General features: G+C 49.7%; 1 protein-coding gene across 1 annotated transcript; it reads left to right on the top strand.

The window, feature by feature from the left end:
- LOC128122413 (28S ribosomal protein S23, mitochondrial) lies at nt 1-8,285 on the top strand. Its single transcript, XM_052757971.1, has 5 exons — nt 1-134; nt 869-1,039; nt 6,549-6,626; nt 6,991-7,117; nt 7,616-8,285. Exons 1-5 carry the CDS (start codon nt 91-93, stop codon nt 7,700-7,702), a joined length of 507 nt encoding a protein of 168 aa, XP_052613931.1. The 5' UTR covers nt 1-90; the 3' UTR covers nt 7,703-8,285.
- Nucleotides 8,286-9,098: the final 813 nt, after the last annotated feature.

The following is a 9,098-nucleotide window of genomic DNA, read 5'->3' as shown; positions in this document are numbered from 1 at the left end:
TCGGCTCGGCCAGCAGCTTGTTCCCCCTTCGCTCGCTTGCTGCCGCTTCCGCTTCCGGTAGCAGCTAGCGGCTTTCTGCCCTAGGTGACCATGGCGGGGAGCCGGCTGGAGACCATTGGGAGCGTGTTTTCCCGGTGCGTGCTCAGAGCCGGGCATGAGCAGGGTTCCCAGAGGGTCACGGTCCTCCTGGCGTGGCCGGAGCGGGACGCGGTTGCGGGTGTCCGAGCCCGGAGAGGCCCTCGTGCTCCCTCCTGGCTCGGAAAGTTTGTCGACATCCCCTTGGATTTCTGATCTGTCACTTTAAAGATTCGCCACCCCACTTCGGGGGAGACCTCTAGAATAAAGAAGGGGCTGAAGGGCTTGACTGGTCGGTCTTGGCGTTTCCACCATGTTCTGGGGGGTTGGGATGCATGCGAGAAGCTAAGAGTGGCGTAAAGTTGAATGTGGTGGCTCATGCCCATAATCTGAGCACTTGGGAGGCGAGGCAGGAAGACCGAGGCCAACCTGGGCTACGTAGCGAAGTCCAGGCCAGTCAGGCTACTGGAGGACTTTTTGTCAAAACAAAAAGACAGCCTGGCGTGGACACGCTGTAATCCTAGCACTGGAGAAGTTCAGAGAGGCACTAAATTCAAGGTTATCCTCGACTACATACTGAGTTTAAGGCTATCCTAGGCTATGTGAGACCTAAACAACAACAGGACTTAACACTGGCCTTGCTAGGTTGCTGTGGAATGTGGCCATGTCTCCTCTAGGTGGGAAGCCCTGCTCAGCTCACCTGAACTGCGCTGCTCCGGCCTGCCTTAAGTTGGTTCAAGGACTTTGACAGGCTGTTGTAATGGACTGACCGTGGTTCTGTTCCCTCTCTAAGGACGAGGGATCTGATGCGTGCTGGAGTGTTGAAGGAGAAGCCGCTGTGGTTTGACATATATAAGGCCTTTCCGCCCCTGAGAGAGCCTGTCTTCCGAAGACCCCGTTTGAGATATGGCAAAGCCAAAGCTACCATCCAGGACATCTTTTACCGGGAGGATCAGATTCGAGCGTGAGTGGCTGTCCCCTGTAGTGAGCATGGATGCAACAGACCTTCAGAAAGGAAGGTTTATGTGGAAGTCTGCTAACGAGCTGACAGGGGCTTGCTCTGTGGAGTTGGTCTTGTATAGCAAGTAAAATAATGACATCTCACTCCTCCCCTGTGGTAAGAGGAAGCAGAAGTGTTTGCTTGTTGGTTTGTTTGTTTGCTTGAGACAGGATTTCTCTGTGTATCCCTGGCTGTCCTGGAATTTACTCTGTAGACCAGGCTGGCCTCAAACTCAGAGATCCACCCGCCTCTGCCTCCCGAATGCTGGGACTAAAGGCGAAGGCCACCACCATCCGCCAGAAACAGAAGTTCTAAGAGGTGGAATCTGGAGCCCCTAAACTGACAGAACATCGCAGCTGATGTTGTCTGTTTATTGGCGGTCTTTTTTGTGTGAGGTACTGAGGTACCGTGATAGGCCCTTCACAAACATCAACTCATAGACTTTGACCCTGTCAGAGTGGGCAGTTATCATTGCCTCTGTTTTCCTCAAGAGAGCTATGAGGCTCAAGAAGTTAACTGCCTGTGGCTGCACAGGAGGGGCAGAGCTGGGAAATCAAATTCTGACTCTGGCTGTTTGCTTGGCTGTCGCATCTGCTTCTTTGGAAGTGGAAATCAGAGGAACATGGTCTGTGGATTTAACATCTAATGATCATTGAAGCCAGTCAAGAATGGATGCTTAGAAGTTCAAAGCACTTAATGTCATCACCAGACATTTAAGGAAGTGCTGTGTACTTTCTTTCTTTAGCATCTATTTCTTCTTTGTTTTTCCTCTTGAGACAGGGGATCTTCCTGCCTCTGCCTCTGGAATCCTGGTATTATAGGCATGCGTCACCATGTCTGGTGTACATATTCATTATAGAAAATTGAGAAACAACAGAAAAGCATAAAGAAGAAGATCAGATCCCCATCGCCCTATCTTTTGAGGCAGTGGTTTGAAGGCAGCTCCTGGAACTTAGCTTTGTCACTTTGGAAACACTGTCCCTGTAATCTTGTTTCGCATCATAAGACAAAATGCTAGAGTTGTAAAGGTGAAGGAAGATGCTACTGTTTAAAAGTGGTTGTTTTTTTTTTTCAAGATTCGGGTTTCTCTGTGTAGCCCTGGCTGTCCTGGAACTTGCTCTGTAGACCAGGCTGGCCTTGTACTCAGAGATCCACCTGCCTCTGCCTCCTGGTATTTTGTTGTTTTTAAGATTTATTTTTATTTTTAATTACATATATGTCCATGTGAGTGCAGATGCCTCTCAGAGCCAGAGGTCTTGCTTTTTTTTTTTTTTTTTTTTTTTTTGGATTTTTCGAGACAAAGTTTCCTCTGTGTAACAGTCCTAGCTGTCCTGGAACTCACTCTGTAGACCAGGCTGGCCTCGAACTCACAGAGATCCACCTGCTTCTGCCTCCCAAGTGCTGGGATTAAAGGTGTACGCCACCAATGCCTGGCAGCAGTTTTTTTTAAATAAAGATTATTTTTATTTTATGTGTATAGAGTTTTGCCTGCATGTTTAACTGTGTGCCTGTGTGTTCACTGCTGGAGGAGGCTGGAAGAGGGGGTCAGATACCCTGGAGTTGGAGTTAGCGTCACTTGTGAAGCTGCTGTCCTGGGTGCTAGGAACGGTGGGCACCCTGGTCCTCTGGAAGAGCAGTGCTCGCTCTCCAGCCCCACAATGCCTCTCTTAGTGTATGGAAGTTGTTGATTTCATTTTACAAGTTTTCTGCCATGCCTCCTGTCAGACGCTGTTCTACACGTGTTAGGCACTAAGATAGACAGTATATTCACACCCACCAGGTTTTGTTTTTGTTGGCCTCTTCACCTCTGTGTTTGGGAAGGTCTTTTTCAGGAAACTCAACTATCTTATTTAATTTTAACCCAGGGTGATCTTGAACTTGTAGTCTTTCTGCCTCTACCTCCCGACTTCTGGGATTCCAAGTATGTGTTATCACATCTGAGTTTTTATGTTGTTATTGTTGCTGTTTTTTTTAAAAAAAATATAATTTACTACATTTACTTCTCTAGTTTGTGTGTACTTGTGCACATGTGTGTGGGCATGCGTGTGGGGTCAGAGGACAACTTGTGGAAGTTGGTTTACACCTTTTACCATCTGAGTCCCAAGGATCGAACTCTTGTCATAAGGCCTGGGGGCAAGCACTTCTTACTCACTGAACCATCTCGCTGGTCCCAGGCCTACCTTTTTTGAGTTACTTTTAAAGTACTAATCAGGTGTTGAAACAAATGAAAATATGTGTTCTTTAATTTGCTTTCTACTCCTTCTAACCTAAATAATGTTGGAAAATGGGCTTCTAATGTCCTTATAGTTCTTTTTCTTTTAGTTAATGAAGGAAAGTTCAGATGTCACCTAGCTGGGCATGGTGGCTCACACGTGTATCCCAGCACCTGGCAGGTGAGGCAGCTGGATAAGAGTTTGAGGTCAGCCTGAGCTACATAGTGAAACTGCTCCCGATACCCAGGGGCCGTGTCTCAGTGATCGGGCTCACCTGGCGTGTGTGAGGCCTCAGTTCTTCAGTCTCTAGTTCTGTCTCTGACAACTCCACCCTTAAAAAAGGACCTACCGTGGACCATGTGCTGTCATCTTCTCAGTGGCTAGTGCGGCTCATGGCCTGTGGTTCATAACCGTCCGTTGATGAACCGTTAGTGGTGTGATGATTGGAAGAAACCACTAGGCTGGCGGGAGAAGACAGTGAGAAGGGAGATGGGAGGATAAGACTTAACTAGTTCTGTGTTTTTTTGAGACAGGCTGACTCCAGTGGAGGCCAAGCTGATGTCAGTTCTCTCCAGCTTCTTACCTCAGCCTCCAAGGTGCTGGGATTACAGACATGAGCTAGTACACTCTGCTCTCCATAGCACTTCCCGATCCAGCAGGACAAGCATGTTCTTGCTCTCTGAGACTGTCAGACATTTCTGCTCGGGTTTGCTGCATGTATGTTTTTGCCTCTTTGTGCTTTACTGTGCTGAAGTTGGACTCAGGTTCTGATCCATGCCGGGAAGTACTCAGCCTGTGAGACACCACAGACAACTCAGGTTCTTGTCCACACAGGGAGCACTCAGCCTGTGAGACACCACAGACAGCTCAGGTTCTTGTCCACACAGGGAGCACTCGGCCTGTGAGACACCACAGACAGCTCAGGTTCTTGTCCACACAGGGAGCACTCGGCCTGTGAGACACCACAGACAGCTCAGGTTCTTGTCCACACAGGGAGCACTCAGCCTGTGAGACACCACAGACAACTCAGGTTCTTGTCCACATAGGGAGCACTCGGCCTGTGAGACACCACAGACAGCTCAGGTTCTTGTCCACACAGAGAGCACTCAGCCTGTGAGACACCACAGACAACTCAGGTTCTTGTCCACACAGGGAGCACTCAGCCTGTGAGACACCACAGACAGCTCAGGTTCTTGTCCACACAGGGAGCACTCAGCCTGTGAGACACTATAGACAGCTCAGGTTCTTGTCCACATAGGGAGCACTCAGCCTGTGAGACACCACAGACATTTTGGTGGTTTGGTTTGGTTTTGAGACTCATTGTGATTCCTGGGTGGGACTTGCTGCGTAGATCAAGCTGGCTTTGAACTTGGAGATATCTCCCACCTGTGAGAGTGCTGTCTTCTCGCGGTGTCCTTCCTTGGGAGAGAACAGAAAGGAAGCATGCCTTCTGTCTTTTCTGAAGGACACCAGTGCTGTTTTGTTTAAGGGCTGTGTGCGTGACCTGATGAACTCCCAAAGCCCCCGCCTCTACTGTCACACCTTGCGGTTTCCACAAAGGAATTTGAAGTTGATAGCAACCACTACATAGGAAAATGGGCAGAGAAGATGAATAGTTTACAGGAAAGGAATCCAGTTTGCTTTCAGACTTGAGAGAATGTCCAATGCCATTCTTTTTCTCCTGTTTTGTGTGTGTGTGTGTGTGGGGGGGGGGGGGTTGACGGTGCTGAAACTGTAATTACAGTTTCCAGCCTATCAGTTTGGCAGGGGCCGTGAAACAGGAAGACAGGCACTTGTGTATTGTGGAACTTACCTGAGTGTGAGTTTGGCACTGCTGCTTTGAGAGGCATGTGAGCAGTTTGGGAGGTTGGTTTTGTTTTGTTTTAACAGATACATAAGCACATAGCTGGGTCTCACGCTACCATGTCTGTGGATTTATTCGTGGACTCACCTGTACAGCACCCCAGGCAGCCAGGTGTTCTTGCAGCAGTCTTGATGGCAAAGGACTAGAAACAGTCTCTGCACTGATGTGAGACAAACTCTGAAAACACAAGATATGGGGTGAGGGGTGTGCGTGCATAATGGTACTGGCCTCTGTGGGGGTGATCGAAATGTTTTGGAGGGCCAGTGAGAGGGCTCAGTGGGTAAAGGCGTTTGCTGCCAAGCCTGATGACCTGAGTTCAAGCCCCAGGATCCACATGGTGGAAGGAGAAAATCTACTCCCTCAAGTTGTCCTCTGACCTCCACTCATGTGTTGTGACATGCGCCACCTACACACACTTAAGTAAACAAATAGGTGTAATTTTAAAATGTTCTGGAACTATCGAGGTGATAGTTGTATGACTGATTGCACTAAATGTCACTGGTACACTTAAGAAGGGTTGTTAAAATTTTCATTGTGTTTTATTGAAGTGGAGATGTACATGTATGCACATGTTTGAGTACATGCTACAGCATCCATGTAGAAGTCAGAGGACAACGTCACCGGAGTCCTACCATGTGTGTTCTAGGGATCGAACTCAGGTCGTTAGGTTTGGCGGCAAGTGCCTCTACCTGCTGAGCCACTTCAAAGGCCCAGCAAGGACTAATTTTTCCCCAGTTTAAAAAAAAAGGAAGATGGATACCCTTCTTTTGGTTAAAGGATGTAGCTGGGAGACTTGAAGACAACTCACTGTGTGAGAACACTTCCTGTGAAACTATGAAACCCGCGTGTGAATCTCCAGCACCCATGTGAGAAGCTGGGCCTGGCTACATGGGCCTGTAAACCTCAGCCTTGGGGGGCAGAGGGAAAGCAGATCTTGACAATGTGCCGGCCGACCAGCCTAGCCAAAATGGTGAGCTTCCAGACCAGTGAGAGACCTGGATTCAGAGCACAGAAGTGGAGTGGTGGAGGAAGACACAATGTCCTGCTCTGTCCTCCACGTGCCCGCAACACTCAGTGTGCATGTGGCACACACACACACCACATACTCACACACACACACATATACACTCACACATGGAGTGATGCATCTGTGGTGTTATTTGTGGTGGGGCATTTCGGAATGTGGTGCCCCGTGAAACTGTTGCCTTCTGAGAGGGGAACAGGGCAGTTGGGGCAGCATGGAGAGGGAGTGTTCTCCCTGAGCCCCTCTGTCCCTTTGATGTGTGCATCGTTCTTTGGGTTAGGCTCTGAACGTCTCGGGTCTAGCATTGCTCCGCAGTCCTCTCCCCATTCCATAGCCTATCGTGGAGATTCATATTGTTTTTGTATTTTCTAGGAAATTCTTTTCTGTCTATGGATCTGGTCACAAAGCTTTTGATCTGTTCAACCCAAACTTCAAGTCTACCTGTCAGCGGTAAGTATTCCCCAGACTTGAGTAAATCAAACTCCCCCGAGGATTCAGCTATTTTTTTTTTTTTTCAGGGTGTAGGGTTTTTAAGATAGGGTTTCTCTGTGTAGCCCTGGCTGTTCTGGAACTCGCTCTGTAGACCAGGCTGGCCTTGAACTCACAGAGATCACCTGCCCCTGCCTCCCGAGTGCTGGGATTAAAGGCGTGCTCCACCACCGCCCAGCTCAGCTGTCATTTTTGAGGAGTATGTGGAGGTCTCCCTCAGGAGGGGTGCTCCTCTAGGCAGCTCTCTCTGGGCTTGCTTGCTACTGTGCAGCAGATTTCGCTGTAGCCCCAACACAGGCCTGGGGTGGGCTGCTTGGAATTGCAGGTTTGTGGAGAAGTACATGGAGCTGCAGGATCTCGGAGAGACAGATGAAGAAAAGTTGTTTGTGGAGACCGGGAAGGCTCTGCTGGCAGAAGGGGTCATTTTAAGACGAGTAAGAGAGGCAAGGAATGTGAGTACCTGGTTGTCAAAGCTGTTCTGTTGGGCCTCTGGGGGTGGAGCTCAGCAGGAGCGTGTGTGCTCAGCTGCGCATTTGTGTGAGTGCACACACACACACACACACACACACACACACACACACACACACTTAATTTCAGTTGGTGTTGTCTCTCTGGCAGTGAAAGGGAGGGGTGGTTTGCTTCCTGAAACCTTGGCTCATGCCTTTAACCCCAGGTCAAATACTGCTGTATTGAATATCCTGGGGTTCTGTGACTACTGCTTACAGTGTGTAAGCCCTTGGGAATGTGGTTCAGTGCACATTTTTGTACACTTGCTGTTTGTCAGAAGACAATTGACTTGAGATGTCATTGCTGAGCATTTCCCAGATGCCAGAGTGTGCCTGGTTACACGGCTGCAGCCAGCTGTGTGCACTGGCGGCGTCTGAGACACGTGCTTGTTCCTGGTCTTGTAAGCAACATGATGGTAGTCACATTCCCTCAAACCCTAACAGGTCAGTGTCAGACCCCAGGCTTCGCCGGAAGGAAACCAGCCTCAGGAAGATGCCCAGGAGCCAAAGACGGACGCCTCCTCTCCGTGAGGCCCTTCTGTGCACTGAGCGCGTCCACCACCTGGGACTCGGCTCGGCTGAGCTGTGGACTCTGTTGGTCTCCATCTCTCAGGCATGTCTGCCTTCTCTCTGTTGCCGGTTCTGGGTTGTCAGAAATCTCAGTACCGTGGTTTGAAAGCAACAGTTTTGTGAACTTTTACTTTATGACATGGTTATATAAAGGGTTTTCTAATGCTTTCAAAGTCGATAACATCTGGAAACTTCCAAAGGTGCCTTGTGCTGGCTGCGGCCACTGCGTTGAACCTCGCCCTTGTTCTCGTCTGGATCCCACAGAATTATACTTGACCACGTAGTGGTGTTCCTTGGCCAAGTGTTTCTGTCTGCAGGTGGCATCTGTTCCTTTTGCTGTAATGCTATTGACTGCAGCTTGAAAGGCCCAGCAGAGGCCCAGCCAGCTGCAGTAAGACTGAGGACCTGTCTGATATGGACGAAGACCAAAACCATAACTTGAGTGTCATGGGTTAAGTGTGTTGGAGATGATTAGCATGGGCTTGCAGCTCATAGGTGGCTTAGAAATGTTTGTTGAATGAATAAATGATCATGCTTAGCTAAAGACTGGTGTTTTTATTAGTAACTGGATTTCCAAGATGGTTGGGGTTGGGGCAACTGATTCAGATGGTCTTCTCCGTGAACACCCTCCTCCTGGCTGCTTTATCAGACCGTGTTTTACTAGTAAACGAGATGCCCGTTGTGATGCAACTCTGTATTTGTGGTTAGTAGTTTTCATCCTGAAGTCAAAAGCAGCTTCAGACGGTCCTTACCTTAAAGCCTCTGTGGCTTTTCCACGCAGTTCTCTGAGTGCAGACCTTCTCTGTCTGGACTGAGGGACAGAGTCCAGGTGTCGGCCTGTCCACCTCATTGTATGGGAGAGCTCGGTGAAGGTGTTGCAGCCCCTGGCTGAAGTGCCTCGTGCTGCCCGGTGTTGATGCTGCGTTATGATTCCTCACGATGGGGATCTCACTTTCAGATGGAGAAGCAAATCGAATCCATTCGAAGACTTCAGACACTGATTGGGTCCCAAATACCCGGGTGGACTGTGGGGAGGGCACGGACAGCGGTGCTGCAGATGTTCTCAGGAGGGGTGGACTGTGGGAAGGGCGGCGGTGCTGCAGATGTTCTCAGGAGGGGTGGACTGTGGGGAGGACGGCGGTGCTGCAGATGTTCTCAGGAGGGGTGGACTGTGGGGAGGGCATGGACGGCGGTGCTGCAGATGTTCTCAGGAGGGGTGGACTGTGGGGAGGACGGCGGTGCTGCAGATGTTCTCAGGAGGGGTGGACTGTGGGGAGGGCATGGACGGCGGTGCTGCAGATGTTCTCAGGAGGGGTGGACTGTGGGGAGGACAGCAGTGCTGCAGATGTTCTCAGGA

Source organism: Peromyscus californicus, unplaced genomic scaffold (genome assembly GCF_007827085.1).
Source record: "Peromyscus californicus insignis strain IS unplaced genomic scaffold, ASM782708v3 Scaffold_3__1_contigs__length_106647218, whole genome shotgun sequence".
NCBI lineage: Eukaryota > Metazoa > Chordata > Mammalia > Rodentia > Cricetidae > Peromyscus > Peromyscus californicus.
Note: the sequence above shows the minus strand (reverse complement) of the source record. Positions and strands in the feature narration are given on the sequence as shown.

What these genes read in the sequence shown, in the direction of transcription:
- LOC128122413 (XM_052757971.1), top strand. Translation starts at nt 91, where the DNA reads ATGGCGGGGAGCCGGCTGGAGACCATTGGGAGCGTGTTTTCCCG. An exon ending in ATTGGGAGCGTGTTTTCCCG is followed by an intron (nt 135 to 868) that starts GTGCGTGCTCAG and finishes TCCCTCTCTAAG; the next exon opens with GACGAGGGATCTGATGCGTG. An exon ending in GAGTAAGAGAGGCAAGGAAT is followed by an intron (nt 7,118 to 7,615) that starts GTGAGTACCTGG and finishes AAACCCTAACAG; the next exon opens with GTCAGTGTCAGACCCCAGGC.